At 39.7% G+C, this 21,438-nt stretch overlaps 1 protein-coding gene across 2 annotated transcripts in view; it reads left to right on the top strand.

Moving 5' to 3' along the window:
* The first annotated feature begins 4,159 nt into the window (after positions 1 to 4,159).
* SLC6A15 (solute carrier family 6 member 15) overlaps positions 4,160 to 21,438 on the top strand; it is a 37,113-nt gene continuing 19,834 nt past the window's right edge. The window contains exons 1-2 of one of the 2 annotated variants that reach the window (XM_002195811.7): positions 4,160 to 4,318; positions 14,862 to 15,332. In XM_002195811.7, coding sequence (XP_002195847.2) covers positions 15,044 to 15,332 — 289 coding nt within the window. In that variant the 5' untranslated portion in view covers positions 4,160 to 4,318; positions 14,862 to 15,043. The other variant, XM_012569061.5, reaches the window with a different exon arrangement.

The raw sequence follows: 21,438 nt of genomic DNA, 5'->3' as shown, positions 1-21,438 counted from the left end.
ACTTATATAAAACATCTTTACTCTCTGTCTTTTTAATTAACCTTACTGCTACTGTTGGAAACAAAGCATATTTTTGTTTTCTTGAATAGATTTGCTACAGTTCTTAACCAAAGAAGTTATACATTTAATAAAATGAAAAAAAAAATGTTGAAAAGGATCATAAGTGATTTAGAATTTCTCGATAATGAAACCTTTTGAAAAATATGGAAAAAAATAGGAATGGTTGATTCTTACACAAACTAGTATAGCTGGTAATTACTGGTATCACTGAGTTTATAATCCACAATATTTGGAGTGCAATATTTTAAGGTAAAATTCAGTGCTGAGCTAACATTAAGACAAAGAAAATATTCACAAAAGTGACAGATTCAGAAGGTGCAAAATGCAATAAAAATTCCACATTTATCCAGCATATAAAAAAGTGGCATTTATAGGCGCTGAAAATATTAATGATATTTGCATGCAAAAAGCCCAAGTGTCAGATTCTGTACCTGGGATGAGGCAGCCTTGGATGTATGGAGAGACTGGGCCAATCCTTGCAAGGTACTCGATTTGCCCAAGTCTGGGAAGAATCAGGTGCCTTTCTCAGTGTCTCCAGAACACAAAAACAGTACTGCAGTGAGGAAATCCATGCTGGAATGAGAATCCATCCAGAATGAGATACTGGAAAGCAGCACCACAGAAAACCTGGAGGTCCTGGTCGATGACAAGTTGAACACGAGCCAGCAGTGCCCTGGCAGCCAGGAGGGTCAGCCCTGCCCTGGGGGGCATCAGGCACAGCATGGCCAGCTGGGCAAGGAAGGGATTGTCCTGCTCTGTTCTGCACTGGGGCGGCCTCACCTCGAGGGCTGGGGACAGTTTTGGACACCACTGTATAGGAAAGACATGAAGCTCTTTGAGAGACTCCAAGGCAAAGACAGGAGGTTGGTGAATGGCTTTGCAGGGAAGCCATCTGAGGAGTGGCTGAGGTCACTCAGTCTGTTCAGCCTGGAGGAGACTGAGGGGAGACCTCACGGCAGTTACAACTTCCTCATGAGGGGAAGAGGAGGGGCAGGCACTGATCTCTGCTCTGTGGTGACCAGTGACAGGACCTGAGGGAATAGCCTGAAGTTGTGTCATGGAGGTTTAGGCTGGACATTACAAAAAGGTTCTTCACCCAATGAATGGCTGGGTACTGGAACAGGCTCCCCAGGGAAGTGGTCACAGCATGAAACCTGATAGAGCTCGAGAGGTGTTCAAGCCAGGACTTTGGACTTTGATGATCCTTGTGGTTCTCTTCCAATTCCTGGTATTTAAAATCTCTACGTGAGAGACAAGATAGCAAAACCTAGCAGAAAAATAAAATTGGCATAACCACTTTTCTTCCAGTCATTTTCTCTCCTTCTGCATTTTTTTCTTTAAAGGTTTGATGGTGTAGAACTTCAGTGCATCAGCATTTGGTCTTTGCTAATAATGATTTTGTCTTGCTGGCATTTCTTGCTTTCCACTTAGATTTTTTTTCTCTATCCTCAAATCTCCTGAGTCACAAGCAGATACATTTGGAGAGTCAGACCAGCAAATGAGGCTTTTTCTGTGTCTGTGTGTGTACAGCGCACCACCTCAGATCTAAACTCACCATTAAGGGTACACAGAATTTAAAGGGATCCAGAAATGACCTCTTCCTCTTTCAATTAACTATGCAGTCATCTGATTAAAATTACTAGTTAATTTGCTAAATAAAAGTATTGTTGGAATCCTAGATGCGGCAAATTTAAACTTTCAGTGCTTAAAGGTACAGACCCACAAGAGAACACTGCAATTGACCTACGATGTAGAACAGGCTTTTAAAATTAATTAATAACACTGGGATTAAAGGTGTGTAGTTGGTTAGAAGTGTGTAATATCACAGATTAGAGAACGTAAGAGTTTGGGATTTTAGAATATAGAAATAAATATAAAGCAATATAGAAGTTTTAGGGCATAGGCAGATTGCTCTTCTTTACCTTCTTCCTTCTTCTTCATAGGTTTAGGTGATGTTTTGTGATTAGGCAGAAAAGTCTGTATTGCAGACTTCAAGGGGTCAGTTATTAGGTTAAAAAGGAAAATAATCTAAGTGTTCTTTCTTAATTGGATAGTTTAGTTATAAAAGACCTCATAACAAGAGTTAGTTAACCATTTTGTGCCTTATTAATGAAAAAACTGTCAAACTCAGAGTGGTGAGACTATAACATAGATAAGAAATAATAAACACCTAAGTCCACATAAAATACCATCTCAAGTGCCTTCAATCCCAACTTCAAGAAATCGATAAAGTATCACTCATGAGCTGGCAAATGAAAGCATAAATTCTTCCTCTTATTAGTACTTAGTGCAAAAGAAACTTAATTCACAGTTAGAAACTTACTCAACACAAGTTCATTTTTCCTCAGTTCCAAACAATATTCAGTGAGTACAAAATCTATTGTCTAAAGGGCTGTATAATTGAAACACATTGTGGAAATTATTAGTTAAATGAACTAGCACCAATAGCAAGAAACATGCAATGCTCTGATGAATTACTTTTAATAATGAAGCAGAAATGAAAATAAGTTTGCATCACAGGTTTCTCAGTAAAAGCTGAAGGAAATGCAGATCATCAAGGCAGACTATCGTCCATACTCTGGAGGAAAATATCTCCTTGATTCACGACATATAATAAGGTTATGTATGTTAAGACTGAAGCTGCTGCAATTGTTCACACAGCAAGCATTAAAATCAGTTCATTCTTCACTCAATGTCTATCCACGGCAAAGCCAACGGGCCTCTCCCACCTGGCTGCCACGCCTTTGAGCTCACTTCCTCATCTTTACTTCAAGTCTTCCTTGCTAGGCAGGATCTGTAATGAACAGGGCTAATGCCTTTATTAATTCAGCTCTTTATTAAAAAGATCAGCTGGGCAGGGGGACTGACACGGAGCTCGCCCCCGCTGTTGTAGCTTTCCCAGATAGACACAGGGGAAGGAGGCATGCATAGTCTGTAGCTGAAGTCCAGAGCAGCAGCACACCCCTCGCCTTTCCTCGTGGTAATACTAGGAAAATCTGCCTTTTTTTACTGCTTCCCACAGTCCACTCCAGTCTAGTCTTCCGTAGGTGATGGTGGCAGGTCAAACGTCGATCCTTCTTCCTCAGCCAGCCCCCTCTCCTGTGTTTAGCTCTCCATTTAGGGGTGTCTTTATCCCCCAAAACACGCTCCCATGGTTTCACGGGTTCCCCTATTTGCATCTTAGTCCTAGGTAATCTCCAGGTAGTTTACACAAAACAGAGCAATTAGCTAACTAACATTTCAATATCAGTACTTAGCTAGAGCCAGCAGTGTCCCACTATTACCATGGGAACCAGGAAGGCTCTTTTGTTCATTACAGGATCGATCTGCCTTTTTATTTTTTTTTCCCTAAAATGAAATGCAAGCAGAGAAAAAAACTGACCGAATGGCAGTGAACACTTAATGACGGAATCTTTCGGGGAAGCGTTGAAGTCAAACATCGCCGTCCTGCGACTGAAGCAGCTGTAGGAGTCAGGGCTACAAGACCTGTGTCCCACACCATGGGGGTGGTCGGTGCCTTCCACTCTTCCCACGTCTCTCCATCCCTTCAGCCCCCAAGCTCGCTCCCAGCCGCCTGCCGGCTTCCAGCACGCAGGTGCTGTACTCGCTGCGGCCGCCCCGCGACAGACCCTTCCTGAGTCCCACACCCCTCATTCCCAGTAATCTCCTTCTTTTGGAAAACTTAGGTGTTCTCCGAGGAAGCTCCCATCCGTGTGCCTACTTGCCGCCTCCCGGCCGCCCCCCGGCCCGTGTGCCGCTACCCCAGCAGCAGGAAGGCCAGGGCGGGCCGCTCGCAGCCCGCGTGACGGCACCCGGCACCTGGGCACCGTCACGAGTCTGGGCGCAGAGGCGGCAGGGGGTGAAGATGAGGATAGAAATGAGGCACCCGCGCTGCCTAAGCGTGACCGCGGGGATTTTGGCACGGCGGCCTCCCTGTCCTTTCGCTGCCGCATCTGCCTCCTCCCCGCCCGCCTCCGGCAGAGAGATGCTGCTGCAGGCGGGTGGGTGGGCGCTCCTCCCTGCGTCAGGAGGTGCGGCTCCCCCGGCCCGGCGCTGCCCTCCCCTTTCCTCTCCCCCCGCCGCTTTTATGCCTGTCTTTAAGCGCCGCCGCAGTGAGGGTTGGGCACATGTGGCTGCCACCGCCTGCCCGCCGCTGAGCCCCGCGCCCGCACGGCCCCGCTCGCCATCCTCGCCCGCCATCCTCGCCCGCGGGGGCACCCGGCCCCCTCTTTTCGCAACGGGCGTCCGGCGGGCGGAGGTAAGGCACGGCACGGCGCGGCACGGCACGGCGCGGCGCGGCGCTGAGCTGAGCGTGATGCGCGGGGCGGCCCGCGCTTTCCCAGCCCTGCCATGCGGCCGGGGCCGCGGGGGCAGCGTGGCCGCCTTGCGCGTGTCGCCGGGCGGGAAGGGGCAGGATGAGTGTGGGGTTCCTTTCCGCCCGACGGCCGCCTTCCTGTGGGTCGGGGGTCTCCCTAGCTCAAGCGGGACTTTGGCCGTGGTGCCAGCCTCTCGCTGGCGCGGAGAGAGCCGGCCCCTCGGGAAACAATAGCGAGCGCCGATTAGAAGCCGCCCATGTGTTTTAACTCGGCGGTAGGTTAAAAGGATGTACGGGGCTGTTTTAATCGCCGTTATTATTATTGTTATTGCTGTTGGCAAGGGCGAGAAACATATCTTTTTTCGAGCGAAAGAAATTTCATTCATCTCCCGCGTGTTGCGTAAAAAAATCTCAGATGCATGTGTAGCGCGTGTTCCGGGAGGAGCGGGGCGCGGGCTGTCTCCCTGCCGGGAGCACCGCGGTGATGTGCTCGGCGCACGGACGAGCCCGGGCTCGGGGAGAGCAGGGCGAGCCGGCCGCTGAGGGAGCCGGGTACCACGGGGAGCGGCCCGCGGCCTCCATCCCCACCATGTGCCGCGGGCGGACGCGCCACAGGGCGAGGGCCGGGCCCGGGCGCTGCATTGTTGCTGCGGAGCGTGGGCGGCGCCCGGCGGGGCTCTCGGTGCCTCGCAGCGCCGCGCCACCCGCGGCTCTCGCCCCGCGAAGGCGGGGGCACCCCGCGGCCGAGGGCTGCTGCGCCCCGGTGTCAGCCATGTTTGGGTGGGTATGGTAATGAGAACCTTCTCCCAACCTTTGTGCCTCTTGGATTTATTTTCTGTGCAGGATTTTGACGGTTGTAGCCGGCCGTGTACCACGACATGTCCACAGGGTAGATTCATACCTACAGTGTTCTCCTAGTGATTCTTTTTTTCTTTGATTTGCTTATTAATCCATCTAATTTTCTGTGCCCCAATTGCCTGGGTTTGTTATCATTTTGCTACTGTTAGAGCGAACTGGAACTTCTTTGCAAGGTTTTGCTTTTGTTGTGGAAGTAAATGAGATGATTGTAATGTGAATGCACAGTCACACTGACCTGGCACGCATGAAAACTGAGGGTATGGGGTGATTGGATTTCATCTATTTAAGTAAATTGCACTGTGTTTTACTTGTTAAAGACCATATTGTCATCAACTATTGTATTTTCAGTGTGCTACTCCTACATAACAAGCTCACTGCTTTAGTGTTGTTTTTTAAGATAAGCCTAAGAATTTTTAAATAATATATTACCATCTGTGTGTCACTGTGGCATATCACAGGATATGGACCCAATTTCCCCCCTACAAAGAAAAGTGCAAATGAAGTAAAGATTTTGTTATCTGATGTCATATAAATGTATGCTGGATGTATTGTGCAGGCAGCTTTCTCGCCATTTGATTAAAAACCGATGACAACGTAATCAGGTTTTTTTCTATTTAGCAGTATATTTCCCATTATCAGCATCACATTAGGAAGGAAACTGGAAAATACTTAGGAAAGATTGCTTAATTTTGTTTTGGCTAAGATACAAGTTTTTTGTTTACCCACACCCCATATTAATATAATCGTAGACTCACAGCCTGCATGCAGTGCATATTGGACACTCCCTTTGGGCTCAGCTCTGCACTTCAGACTCAAGAACAAAAAAATCCCATTGGCTTTGATCTGTGCATGAAAAACCAAACCGTTCAGATGTGTCACCAGTACAGAAAAATGAGTATGTGAATCTGCCAAGGCATCTTGAAACTAGTTTTATAGCATAATCTGATTCTTTTTGACTTTTCATGTCTTGTCATTCTTATGGTTGTCTTTTTTCCATATTGCAAAATCCTTCATCCACAAGTTTTTTAAAATGCTGAATTAATCAGAAAAAAAAATCACAACTTACTCAGAAACACAATCTACTCATTGTAGCTATTCCTTTTTTTCAGATGACATTATTAAGGAGTAGTCACTGCTCAAGTGGTATGGAATTACCACTTGTAGTATTTGTGGTAGAATCTTTCTGGGAAGATTTTATTTTGGAAATTCTCTGGAGTGCTGTACCAGAAATGTACAGAATATTAAGGACATTTTTACCTGTTTTCCCAACTACTTCCCTTATTCTGACTATTTCACTCATCTCCATTATTAATGTTCTTAATTAAAAGACAAAATACCTGTTGATTTTGGAAGAACAGTTTTCAGTCCCAAATCTTAATAGATCAGCGTAACAATGGTAGCAGGTTTTACACATGATTTTAGAGATCTCTGAATTCTCAGTTGCAGAATAACTTAGACATATCAGCAGGTGGCCACTTGAGCAACTCCATTTGTCCTTGAAAATTGATTCAAAGTAAGCTTGCCATTACTTCAACGCACAGGCAGTGTGTTGAAATAATTTAGGGGGGAAAAAAGTGTCACTGACAAATGACAACCAAATGCTATTCTACTGAAGAGCTTTAAGCACAAATCCTGGTGAGACGGTACAAAGTGGTGTGAAAATGCAGTGGTAACTGCCAGAACAGTTGCATTAAGCAATGGCAGTAACTGGACTGAACTTCCCATAAGCCTACACTGAAACAGAGCTCTGCATTCTTATCCTTCACTCCTAAGGCCAGGGATTCCTTTTTCGTATGGGAGGCATGGTACCAGTAGTCTATTTCCCACTTTGGGGAGAGAGGTTCTTGCTGGTGGCAGATGATAGTTTTGCATTTCAAGTATCAGAAATGTGTACTACAATATTAATAATTCAGCTCTCCTTAAGCCAAAATGGAGAAGGGACAAATGTAATAGGACATTTACAGTGTTTGATTTTCTCTAGGGGAATTGGTATTAATAATTTTCTTTCTAAAGACATAGACATTTCTTGTAACATAACTTGAAAGCATGATTCATGTAATGAAATCAAATAATCAGGTGCGATGAGAAGTATGATTTCCACTAACCCATGTGTTCAGTTTGGATTTTTGCTTGTATATAAAAAAGAGGAAGATGTAATCACATAAATTCTTCTCAAGGACAACTTGATTTACTTATTGATCCATTCTAAAGCACAGAGGTTAGAGAATTAGGGTCTCGAGACAACTGCGTATCAGGTAATATCTAATTTTCAGTAATTGATTTTGCAACTTAAGTAACTTTGATACTTTATTGAAATATTAAATGTACTTTTACAACCTGTCACTTCTGAGAAGTGTGATAAAATTGTACAATAAAATCATGGGTCTCTTGTGTTATATATGGTAAGCTTAAAATATGGAGATTTTGTTTCAAGTTGCCAGTAGTTGCACCTTTTAAGTTTGACCAACCAGGGGTAGAGTAGGAGTGGTAACTACGGAATTTGTTCTTTCAATGAAGTACATATAATAAAGACTCCTGATTAAGTAATATATTTTCTCCATTTGAATAGGAGGTTACAGTTAGCTCATCTCGTTAGTCTGAAGTATTTCAGCAAGGATGATTTGTGAGAAGAAAATACTGAAAAACCTGTACAGACGTGAGAAACTACAGTAAGGCAAATTAATTCTTTAGAGATTATGCACAGTGAAAAGAAAAACTGACATTTAAGAGCTCTAGGTTGTAACATTCTGTCTCTAGATATTTCTGTTTGGCCAGGGATTTGTCAGTAGTCATACAAACTGTCAAGATCAAGTCTATTGATAATGAACAATCCCGAGAAAGAAACTTCACTTTTTTTTGTCAATTTATTGTGTTTGTTCTATAATAGTAGGAAGAATTGTCCTGTAACTAAAATTTAAGGAGACTAATCTGGACCAGATTTTTTTTGTGTTTGAGTCTGTGCAGGGTTTTGTTATATGATAAAGCCATGAACAAAATTTTATACGAATGGAGAACAAATTTCCCAGCAATATGAAACAGATGCAGTGTCACTGAAGACTGTATAACGACATGTATCTTTAGCAGGTGTCAATTTAGTCTTGCATTTTTAAATAGTTTAGCTATAGTATGAATGGTTCTGTTGTAGACACCAGAATAAAAACTTTTTTCTAATGTGTTTAAGTATCCCATAGCCCACAGAGCTCTTATTCTTTTACAATCATGAATGTCTAACAGATTTCTTTACATTCTTCAATGATATTTTCTGAGACATGCTAATACAAGTATAATTGTATAGAAAATAATTATCCTTAACTGCAATTGAGTTAAGCACCTATTAAATCTATATCATACTGACAGGCTGTATTAAACCACGTAGGGAAAAATGCTAGATCATGTAGTTCATGTTGAAGAGCAGCATTATGGTTGCTTTAGTTTATAGATAGAGATGGGCTTGACTAGGCAAAAAGGTTATGGTGTGTATTCCTATTTCCGCCAAAGAACACAATGCTGCATTGCAGCAGTAATTCAGTCTGTGCAATGAGTACTGTAACACAGTGTAACTCTTCCTGAAACAATTATCTGTACACAGATTCCCCCAGTGATAACCATTCTTCACAGTCACAGTACTCCCATGAAATCTGGTTTGCTCCTGCAGTCTTCTTCCTCTTTTTCACTCATATATGATGGCCAGTAGGTATTCTCCTCATCCTGAAATTTCTTTTTTGCAGACTTACAGCCATCCCTTGCTCCTAAAACTTCAGTTTTAATTTTCTATATTGCTTGTTTCCATCATGCTTTTTTTTCCCAGCTTGTAGATGCCTTTTGTAGATTTCCTTTTGATGCAAAAGACTCCTCTTCTGCACTTTTGCATAGGATTCTTCTCCCGTGATTTCATACAGACTGAAACATTTGGCATGAATATCAATAAAAATCTTTTATGAACATGTGTCATGGTGAAAATCCCGACTTTTGATTCCATGTCCTCTGCTTAACTGTACTAGTTCTTTCATTGGGAGTCAAAGGGAAGATTTGGTGAACAGGAACATAATAAGATGTAGGAATCCCCTGGTTCTCTCTGAGCATGGGGGAGGAATCCTACATGGACAAAGATAAAAGATGGGAAGCGCTCTTCTCTTCGGGACTCAAATCCTATTTATTATAAGGAGCCACTTGGGATCCAGGTGACGCCTCAGGGGGGTAACAGGCTGAGGTGTCTGGTGGTGTACAGAAGAAAAAAAGAGATCAAAGGTGTCCTCCAGGGGGGGTTTTGAGCCCAGGGAAAAGGGGTGGGGCGGAACTGGACCTCCAATGGGACACAGGTGAAGAGAGGGGGAGGGGGGAGCAGGCCAGGGAGAGACTGTCACACCTGAGGCTTGGGGGGGAAAGGTGCGTGGAATAGGCCAATGTGACATCAACTCCATAGTGCGACATAAAAACTACTCAGTGCAAATTCCCAATCACCCAGTGCAAAACAACAACTAAATAAGCTATTTAGTGCATCACAGCATCAAGACACAGGCTTGTGGGAGTGGACTGATACACCGCATTGGCATAATCTACTTTCAAAACTGAGATTATAGTGATGAGAACTGGCTGCAGCTTTTTATTGCATTTTGCCACCCTCAAAGCAGCATGTTGGTATGTAACTGCTTCCTCAGGGAAGAATGCAGTGCTTTGAAGAATAGAATGTTGATCACTAATCCCTTCAATGGCGAGCACGGAATGAAAAAAGGTATTGAGGATTATTTGTAAAGCATTAAAAGGAAATGTAAATTATTTTGCCAAATTGTGTTTCCATCAGAATTAAAAATAAGATTATAAAAAAGTACAGTGTGTTAGAAAATAATATTTTTGGCTTTCCTTTTCAGAGGGGAGTGCTGGTTTTAAGAAGAAATGTATAGTAAGAATTATTGTGTTGTAATTTATGTTGGAAAAACACGGCTAGAAGTTCATTAATATTTAGTTATATCAGTTGTTGCATTAGTATTGTGGGATGAAATTGTCTTACAAATGGCTTTTTATAGAGGTTTTTGCTGAAATTCCAAGAACATGGGGCAGCTGTACTCATTATACTTTGAAATCCGTAAGTGAGGGTTTTTGTGCCTGCTTTTCCATTAATCTTGTGAAAATCTCCAGCCTTGTAACTTTAATTGTTTATTGGTATTACACAGCTGAGAAAACCAGAAGTACAGCGTTCTCTTAGTAGTTACCTATATATTGATTGGCATGCAGTAGAGCTGCATTGGCAGGAGCTTGACATAAGATTCAGTGTAATGGTGAAGAGGAGCAGCAGTGTTGAACAGAACCAGGACAACCCCCTTACTGGGTGTTCCATACAAAAGAGATTGTGAGAAAAGGACATGCAGCGATGTTTTTCAATGTGTCCTTTGGTGCTTTGACTAACGAAGTTCCTTTGGGTCTTACTGCAAGCGCATGCGAGGCTGGTCAATGGAGGCATCGCAGGTCTTATCTCCCTGTACCAGCATTTCGGAATGCAGGCCTGAAGCTGAAGTACGATTTCTGTAGTGAGCCTGGATCTCCCAGGGAGCTAATTTGGGTCTGAATTCCCTGCAAGGGATTATTATTGCTTAATCTTCTAGTGATGTGGAAGTCTAATCAGGTTACTTTACTTCTGCATGCTGGTGCATTGAGTTGATTCTTTTTCCATGGAAGAAAACCCCAAAATTCCTACTGTGTTCTGAGAGAGAAAGTTGGGGTTTGCAGTTTGCTTTATATCAGAAAAGACTCACTGTGTTATCTTTCAGTATGTAAAAGAAATAGATATTAGCCTATCAAGGACAATGCTAGTAAGACATAATTAAAATCTAGCTCCTATTTTTTAGGAAGGTTTTTTGCAGAAGTTTGTTTATGCCAAGTAAGATTATTGATTGCTCTTATTTCAGTGACAGAATAATTTTCTAAATGTTCCTTTAACTTGACCATGTACTGTTCATCAGTTTCCATTCTGTTAAATTCCATCAAGCAATACAGACACTTGTCAGGTCAGTTTAAGAAAAATTTTAGATTTCTTTTTAAATGGAATTTTATATAAAAAGAAAAGAAAAGGAAAAATCATTCTTATTTGCTCATTTCAGTCATGGAAAAGTCCAGAAAAATACTGTGGTCTCCAATAAAGGTGGTAATAAAAATTTCCCTTCAGTGTTTTCATCTGACAGGTTACATCATTTGAGTCATGAAAAGGGTGAGATGCTGAGAACTTAATCAATTGATCATATTCTATGATCTAAATTCGAGACAGAAAAAAAAATACAACCTACAAACTAACAGCTTTAATAAGGCTAAATTATATTTTAGACATTTTACTTCAAATCCAAGGTACTGGTTATATCATAGTAGTGTTTTAAAATACCTGACAAGATTTAGGACTTGGAATCCTAATATAATAACAGTTTCTCCTAAGTATCATTTAAAAATCTACATAACAAATCCCCATTTTATGAAGGATTTACAGAATTACTTGTCTCATCACATAGTTCTGTATTTCTGTACAAGGCAGTGTAGAAGTTAACAAGTACTGGAACTAACTGAAGATGTTTAACAAAATTTGGTGTGATATTTCCTAGTTTAATGCTGATGAACTTCAATACTTGACTACATCCCAGTGATGTGGGAACATAGAATAGCATTTTATATGGTGAAGTGCTCAAGTTCAATACTCTGATGAGGAAAAAGAAAGATTGTTCAGTGGTTTGTGTTTAGCTAGTCAATGCTGGTGAGTAACTCTACTCTTTCTCCCTATTCAAATTTCACACAGGAGCATTCATACCTAGACCTAACTCAAGCTGAGTAGTTTGGTATCAGTCTTCTGTGCAGGTTTGCTCTGGATCGGAGAGGCTTCTGTGCATATCACTGACTGCGTTCTGGGAATGCTGAGCACAGGGCAGTAGACTCCTTGCATGAACCTGCTGGGTTGACACTTCAAACATTTGTACCTGATGGTAGTGCCTCTTGAGAGAGAACTCCTTATTTACATTAGTACCAGCTCCTTTAAGACAGAGAAAAGTTGTTAAATCTGAGAGTAGGAGAGTGCCTTTGGATTTGTGATGTGTCCAGAAGGACTGTCCTCCATCCTCAGTGCAGTCTGGCCAGTGATAATATATTGAGTTAGGAAAGCAGTCTTGTTAGAACCATGCACCAGTCTGCTGAGCATGCCTCCCACATTTACTCAAGCCCTGTAAATTGCAGTCTATACAGTGATATTTCTGTGGATAACATACTGCTTAATGGAAGGTTAATGAAAGGGAAATTATGGTACTGTGCTAGGAGTAGAAGTTTCAAACCCAGTTTGTCCTGAAGTGTAGCAGTGCAATGTTTAATGCATGACAGGACAGAGTGATGCAATTTTTGTTGGAATTGACTCATCAGTGAGAGCTCCAGATAAATCATATTACTACTCTGCAAGTTGCTCTATCTAAAATAATTAAAACAGGTATGACCTTTTAAAACATTTCGGTAGATAATTCTGGATGACTTGTGTATTTTTGACTGAAAATCTCTTTTTGTTATTACAGTTAGAGAAGGATTTCAGACTCAGAGACAAATACTGATGTCGTTTCACATGTGCAGCTGTTTCATTTGAATGTAATCCCTGAACTTACTACTAATTACTGGAACTGAGAAGCTGCTTTCTAATTTACATCAGTAGAACAAAAGGAAAAAAAGTTTGAAATGTGACAAAAAGTAATGTTTGAAGTACCAGATGCTGTGGCTAATAGTCCCAAAGCTCCATCAGGATGGCTTAAATTCTTCTGCTTAATGTGTTAAGTTTGGATTTTGGTTCTACATAGGTATATCAGAACTAAGAGCCACTGAATCATGTATGAACTAGCAGAGGGTGTAGTCCTTTGAAGACTGCAATGCAAAAGACAGAACAGATGAAAAGAGGCTCACACAAACATTCATTTAGTCCAGATATACAGGATAGAGTATTAGGATTTCTCTCTTGTATAAACAACTTTTTCCCTATTCTATGTTCTCTGTATAGCTCATACACTTAATTTTTTTTTTTTTTAAAGAACTGGTATCAGTCAAAACAAGCCTGGTGCTAGTCCCACTGCATGTCAGAAGGAAGGTTTATAGGATCCTGAACCATTCAGTGACAGTAGTGAACATGAAGCAGATCACAAGACGAGTAGGTTCTAGTATGCTTAAAAAAATTGGGCTGACTGCCAGAGCTAGAATTGCTGAGAGGAGGCAGTAACATAAGGGAAAGTGAGAAGGCAGTGACCGGAGTCTAGGGAATCAGTGAAAAGAGGTTACAGTGGAGTTCAGTAGGCAACTGGAGTGAAGTTCAGCTTCCAAATCCTTGGAAATTACTGGAAAAAGTAATTGCCCTGTTGGCTAGGAGGCTGGTGATAGTACTTGTGGTGGCAGAGGTTTTATTTCTGGTGCTGTGAAGTCTCGTTTTGGTAAGTTGTGGGCTGGGTTCCAGTGGCTTAATGTCTTTGTGGCACAGAAGCAGCCGTGAGGTGCTTGACCTCTCAGTAACTGTGTGAACAGTACCTTGCAGTTCTCCACTGCATGGGATTTTGTCAGGACATGATGCAGCCTTCATACTATGGATGAGATGTTGCAGCAAGTCCATAAGCAAAAGCTGTAAGGCCTTATGTTTCCTGAAGTAATTTCTGATTCTCATCAGTTAGCAGTTGCTGATCAGACTTCTTGTGTATTCTTTGCAGAAGCCCTCTTTAGAGTTTTCATGAAGCTTAACACATAATCTAAATCCCTTCTAAGACTCTTAATTGTGCAGATGGCTTTGCACACACTAGTTTATCCCATGTGATTAGTGAAGAATTTATTAAAAAACATTCCTCCCCTAAATCTTATGGTTACCTTCTGTATGGCAGTTGCAAGCAAGTCTATTTGTCTTTTTAAATGATTGTGTTTAAGAAAAACATGTATTCAAACACAGGCATTTTTGTTTCTGTACATACACATTTGAAACAGTAGGCTTCTAAAATGGATTTGGCATGTCAAGTATTTCAGATAGTTTCTTAGAAACAGGAAATAATTAAAAATATCTGAAGCATCAAAGCTTATAAGAGATGAGCATCTCTCCTTTCAAACTGTGACTGTGATTGTATATTCCAAGATGAAGAATAACAAGAAAGTAAGTCACCATTGCTTTTGAACTATTAGGTGCATCCTCTCTTATCAAAATTTTAATTGCTGTGTGACTTTCTGCAATGGTCTGAAAAACTTAAATTTACTTTTGTTAAAATATACTTTTAATAAATTCAAGAACAGCTATTGAGTCTGGAAGTAAGGGAGTTGGGCTCCTACATTTTAAGTAAAGTGCATACCTTTTTATGTTGGATTAGAAGAATCTTGCTATGGTATCAAAATATGAGCAGTTAGCCTATCAGTCCTTAGGAACGAAACCAAAACAAAACCCTTAACAAGTGAACAAAATGTATTTTAAAAAATATTTTAGACCACATTGTGGACTTATTCCCTACAATTTGAAAGTGCTTTAACATCCCTTTCTTCTTACTTTTTCCTCTTGTCAAATCATTAAGCTATGCAAAAATGGGTAAAATAAGGCACATGATTTTAAAATTACATTTCTTCTGCATATTAATATACTTTTAAATTTCTTTTTCCACAGATACTTTCAGTAGAACAAGCATTCAGAAATAGAAGTCCTTACTCTTGATTCCCTGGTATCAAGGACCCATCAGGCACCATCTTCATTCTTTTTATCCAGTATTTTTTCCCAAGCAGAAGGAGAGTCTACTTCAGTGTCCATCTGTTTCAGCTGAACGTCTTGCTGTTTGTTTCAAATTACAAATGCCTAAGAACAGCAAGGTCGTGAAAAGAGAGCTAGATGATGAGGTCATTGAGTCAGTTAAGGACCTGCTCTCTAATGAGGACTCTTCAGATGATGCCTTCAAGAAAAGTGAACTTATGGTCGATGATCCAGAAGAAAAAGATGTAGATGTTGAAGAAGGCTCAGATGCAGAAGATGAAAGACCTGCTTGGAACAGCAAACTCCAATATATTCTGGCACAAGTTGGATTTTCTGTGGGACTGGGGAATGTGTGGCGATTCCCCTATCTGTGTCAGAAGAATGGTGGAGGTAAGTTTTTGTGATAGAGCTGGTTGTACCTAGATAATTATGCTGACCTCTCAGATTTAAAAGGTAGCAGAGAGAGCCACAGTCAAACATGCTCCAACATGTCAGGTTTTTCTTTTAGTTTTTGCCAGAGCCTATGAGGAAAAACCCGCATTCTTTTTTTAGAAAGATGCATTTGTTAAAGTAAGTAGCAGATTCTTCTAAGATGCCATTTCCTCATTTTAGGGTAGAAGGCTCTTGATGCAACCTTAGTTGCTGCTCAAACCAGTGGCTACCCATAACGTATAATTACGGAGGGTTGCATTATTTAGGACCTGATTATTGTGCTTAAGTGTTCTTTATAGTAATTTGACAATAAATCCAAGGCATTAAAACTATGTCTACTTTGAAGACCAAAGCAGCATTTGATCTTTTAGTATTTAGTGGTACTAAGTTCACACCTTTACTTTCTATTTTCTTTTAGCTCCTGGTCATTTGATCATGATTTACGTCTGGCAAGAACTTCAGAATACTCTGGGAGGGAAAAATAAGGGTTTTAGTTTTTTTTAAATTTTTTTTTTAACTGATGATAAATAATTTAAATCATTCCATTAGGGGACTACATCTGTTTTTGTACTGTTAGACAGTTTACTATTTTCGTAAATAACACAGTACCTTTCACTTAAAACAATGACATCAAGCTGTTTGTTAGTTGACCGTCTGTAGTCTTCAACACAGTTTGAAGTATGAGGCTGGAAACTTTCCTTCCTCTGTGAATGCAGGATTAGTTTTTCATCCAATGCTATACCATACCCAAATATACTACATTAATGCACACTATCATAGCTGACTACTAAGCTGAATTCAAAACAAACCTGTCACTTTTTATCACTTTTAGAAAGTGAATGTGTACAGATGTTGAAGGATAACATTCTACTCCTGCTGCTTTTTCAAAAGCTGAATGATACAGCTGATGTAATTGAGTATACAAATGAACTTAGAATATGTTAGGGTGAAATTCTTTATTTGTTTTCTCTCAATTAAAGCATAAAAAATTTAATTTATGCTTTCAAATATTCAATCTTCAGGACTAAGTTAAAATCTTTTATATCTAGCTACTGGGTTTTTTTTAGTATCATTTAAGTTTCTTTTTTTTCTCTTTTATTGTGGAGAGAAAGTCATTAAATGATTGATTTAAAGTATGTTGTTAAGATGGTAGTCTCAGGGACAATGAACTACAGCAGTTTATTTTGTGTAGTTGTGTCCCTTTGAAAGTCTGTGTCTAATGTAGGAATTTTGTGTCTAGTTAGGAATTTTGCAAGCCAGTTGCTTTAATTCTGGTCAAATATAAATTAGTTAACAATTTCACATTTCTGAAAGAAAAACCCCAAACTCACTAAAACAGTAAACCAGCCAATCTTCAAGGATAATGACACTTTATTCATCAAATTTGAAGAAGTAACTATGGTGTCACTAGAGATTGTATTTAAGTGTTTTCTCCTGTGCTGTGATTGCAGGAAATTAGATGCATAACATAGTGTGTGGAGATAAAATGTTTTCTGCACATGCTGAGACAAGGGTGTGTTTGGCTTTTAACAATGATTTTGCACAATTTTAGCAAATGGCAGCCTTCTTAGCAACAGAGAAAAGGAATTGATCGTTAGAGCTGAGGTTTGCTTGGTTTTCAAGTTAATCATAATGTAAGATGGAGAAGGTGACACAAAATTTGGAAATATTAAAGTACATTGGTGCCTGTATGTGTGTGCAGATGGACAGATAGTTACCACAAGTGCATAGAAGAATAGGGGGAGTGAAAACTTCAAGTACATGGTAAGAAAACCTACACACATTTTATATGAGGTTCTGTTTTCTGCTACACATATTATTTCAAATAAGTTTTCTAGGCTAAATTAGAGTGGTTTTATGCAACCCACGTAAATATTAGTGTCAGAACTGTTCTGTAATCTTCTGCGGATAAAGCTTTACTATAAATACCTGTTGAAGTCTCTTGGTATAAGGTAAACTTTCCTAGTGTATGACTTGGTCTCTACCTTCAGTTTAGACCTTCATTTCCTTCCCTGTGTTTAAGGAACTTATCTCTGGAAAACACCATGTGAGGGGAGGGAATTAGATTAAAAAGTAGTAAACCAATAGATCCAGTTCCAATTTAAACCAAAAAGAAGTAAAAACCATAGTTACTCATTAGTTTCCTTCACAACCTTCTTACAACACTAAAGCCACCAGTAAAAGACAAGACAAATCATAACTGTGAAGTAATCTTAATTTTTATTTTTTTAAAAACTTCTGTGGCAAGAACAGCAAAATAAACATAGATAAGACACAGCAAGGTTAGCCAAAATAGATAATGTTATTTGAGAATTTTGTGGAAAAAAATTGTGTTTCCCACCCTGTTTTCAATAGAGATTTAGTTTGTTTATGGCTGTGACCTGTGGTATAGTGACACTCCTAACATCAGAGCTCTCTACTGCTTCAATGAGATACCTGTGATACCATCTTTAAAAGTAACTTGAGTAGCCCTACACTGCAGTGAGACTTCGGATGTCTGTAGATATCTTTGCAGTCTCTGTTTCTGGGTCTAGTCTATTTTACCAAACCAACTTCCTTCAATTTATTTCTTGTTATTATTTAACACTTACTCCTATTACTTTAATTCATAGCAGCTCATAAATATTTAAAGTAATACCTGGTATTTTTTTATAGTTGACTAAGTTACAGCTAGACTGGGTAGCTCTTTGCTGACTTTTCACACCTATTCCCAGCAAAATATTTGTTGGGAGAGGTGAGAGAAAAGGCTGGTATGCAGCTGGGATGTACTTGGATCCACACTGGTGATGTAGATGTAATGCCGGATGTAGCAAGTGGAAAAAAAAGTCTGGGAGCAAGCTGAGAGCACTTGAGGGTGCTGGTTTTCTTGACTTTGAGAGGGAGGGTGCAAGGGAATTTTAGGCTCTGTGAAATAGGGGCTGAGGATGTTCAGTAAAGTTTTGAGAACTGACTATAGATCTCTCTGTCCTCACCACAGGCCCTTCTTATGCCTGCCCAGACCTCATCTGGCACTTAGGGCACCTCTTCCACTCTTTGCAGCCTAACAGATAAAAAAGCTGTTTCATCCTTGATTCTTGATAAAGAAAATTTGTGCTGCAGCTGAGTATGCTCAACTTAATTTTTGCATTGTAGGATTTGTTTATTCCTCCTTTACTCCATGAAGGTGAATATGTGTGTCTGTTCAGATAAGCACAGTTCCTGTATAATAACAATTTCATAACCTATGTTAGCATAACTTAGGTTCAGAGCTGCCTTAGCTTCCTGTGGTTGATAGCCTTAAAAATGAACTGCTCAGGTCTACCCAGTCTTGCCAAGATGCTCATAAACAGTGACAAACTAGATTTATAATTTCCTGCTGCTCCTAATTGTCATCTGGAGGACAGCTTGCACACGTTTCACTATTTTCAAACAAAGAAAATATTTAAAGTTTATTCTCTTTGGTTGTCATTTCCCTTTAGGATTAGCAGAAGTATAATGATACTGTTACAAAATTAGAAGTAACGAGCAAATTGAATTAGCTAGTCTGCTAAAATGACTGAGTGTTACTTGAAGAAAAGTGAGCAGTCTACAAGGTACTACATGCCCAAAGATTTTGTATTGCATTTTTGTGAGCATTAACTTGATTTTTCTGATTTTTCTTTTTTTTCTTAAGAGAAATAGTTTTTAATATCTCTGTGATGTAAAAAAGTCAAAAGAACTAAACAATTAGAGATAAAAACTGTGAGCAAAATAGGAAAAATTGTAGCAGATGATGCTGTCATTATAATGTTTTGAAAAGATTGACCTGGGTAGAGTTACATTGTGAGTTTTTACAGTTAATTAGTGTGAATTTTTACAGTTAAATAGTCTGAATTTTTTACTGAAATACCAACAGATTGACTTTAAAATTCTGTGGTCAAATGAAAAAGCATGGCAGTTGTACTTTTTCCTCTGCAGTGCTCTTAGAAGCAAGCAACTAATACAAGAGAAATTGGGAACAAAGCAAATATTCCCTTGTATTCCAACACTCGAGTATGGATTCAGAGGCTTTATTATGTAGCTTTGGATCAGTAATTTATATTCAGTGCCTTGAGTTCACTGATGACTACAGTATAATTTTTTGAGTTTAGTATTATCAGACTCAACATTTAGTTGTACTTTAGTGTACTGAAAATGTCTTGTTTCTATTTTGCAAGTGTAATTCTTCGTTGAAGCTATTTGGCTAAGGTGATATTCATCCTTGAAGCACGGTTTTGTAAACAGGCACACCTGAAAATACTGAAACTAGTGACAGGAAGACTATCCTATCAGGATAGACTATAAACCTACAGGTAAAATGTAAAACCATTTATCAGAGTTTTCCTGACAAAAGCAGTTTCCATTTTGTAGTGGTAAATAATTTTACTTACTGAAGCTTAATATACTGTTAATTTATAACGTTTTGTTGCTCACTTGTCATTACTTCAAAAATTTTAACATTTGACGTTGAAAATGAGTTTATCTTTATCTGAATGTCAGCTTCTTGCTCGCATTCTGGTAGTAAGTGTCTAGTAAGTGATAAGAGCTGGGATCTCTCTTCAAGACAGTAGTAAACTTTACCTTGTTTGAATAAGAATTAAATCAGACACCAGACGCTTAATTAAAATCTAGCACAGCAGCAGCTGAAGCAAATGTGGAAAGTTAATATGTTTTTCAGGTTACAGCAAGAATTGCTAGGAGAAGAAAATTCTTTGGTAGTATCAAGGTGGTAATGGTTATGTTGCCTTGTGTTACTGCTTTTGAAAGTATTTTCCATCTCTTTAATCACTAATGAATAATGTAATTTTATTATTTCTTGGAGCATTTTTAAGAGCTTAAATCAAACCCAATGTCATTTTTACACTTCTGTCAATAAAATTGCCAAATGCAGTCCTTACGATAATCTCAAGAAAAGACAGTTTACCAGATATCCCATTCTGGTGCTTGATTAAATAAAAAAATAAGTAAATCAAAGCAGTGCACAGTTTTAACAATCTTGAAATCTTCATGAAATGTCTTATATCTTTGTCATTATTTCTAGAAAAGAAGTATGAGATTTTTTTTTTCTTATTGAGATGAGTTTTTTTAAAAAATATGAAAGCCAATGTTTAAAACCAAAACAGGCAAAAAAAAAAAGTGACTTCACAGTTGAATAATTTTGTAAGTGTAGAAAGGAGACCTGGGGATTGTGAGCTACACAGAATTGTAATATTCAGAAGGCAGTTTAGCTGATAGGTGTAGCAGACGATTGATTGCAGGATGTTGTTCAAGGCCAATTTACTATTCAAATTTGAATTAGAATGGTTCTTATCCAATATTGTAACTGCAAGGTCCCATGTTTTCATGCAAGGAGGCATGAGACGAGCTGAGATGTTCCCATAGTGATTCTTTTTTAGGGTGAAGTTAGGATGTCATAGAGTTCTTTGAAGTATGTCTAGCTTCAGGGGAAGACTTCAGCAAAATACTTGCCCAGAGATGCTGTGGTTTCATGTTGACTATGGGGCATAGAAGCCCTTTGCAGCTATGATACAGCTGTATGATCCAGCTATGTCCAAGCTCTATCATACTGAAAGTCACACGTGCACTGTTTTCCATTATGTCCATTTTGGTGACAAGAACAAGATCAGAAGGAAGCTCAGGAGGTTTGAATAATCAGAAGAACCAGCACTTCAGGTGCTTTGCACAAACCTAGCAGTATAGAGTTGAACTCTGCTGTCTGGCTACCCACTGAATTACAGAGTTGTCATGTCTAATGTAATGTGGATTTAACACCACATTTATTTAGAGTCTGACTGATAAATCTTGCAATTTACATTGATACTGCACCATGAAACACCCACATCAACCCAGTCTTTAAACGTGTGCTTAACTTTGCAGCCTTGTGATTAAGGTTGTGGACTGGGACACTGAAGAGCTGGGTTCAGTTCCTGCTCTAGTACAGTCATCCAGTGGGATACAGGGTAAGTCACTAGGCCCCAATTTTTTTGAGCTGTATAGGTTTGTCTCTGCTCAGCTGTGGCACATCTGTCTAATTAAGATCTAAGGTATAATTTACTGTAGCATTATA

The sequence above is a fragment of the Taeniopygia guttata genome, chromosome 1A, assembly GCF_048771995.1.
Source record: "Taeniopygia guttata chromosome 1A, bTaeGut7.mat, whole genome shotgun sequence".
NCBI classification, from domain to species: Eukaryota; Metazoa; Chordata; class Aves; order Passeriformes; family Estrildidae; genus Taeniopygia; species Taeniopygia guttata.
This window is presented reverse-complemented; position numbering and strand designations above follow the sequence as displayed.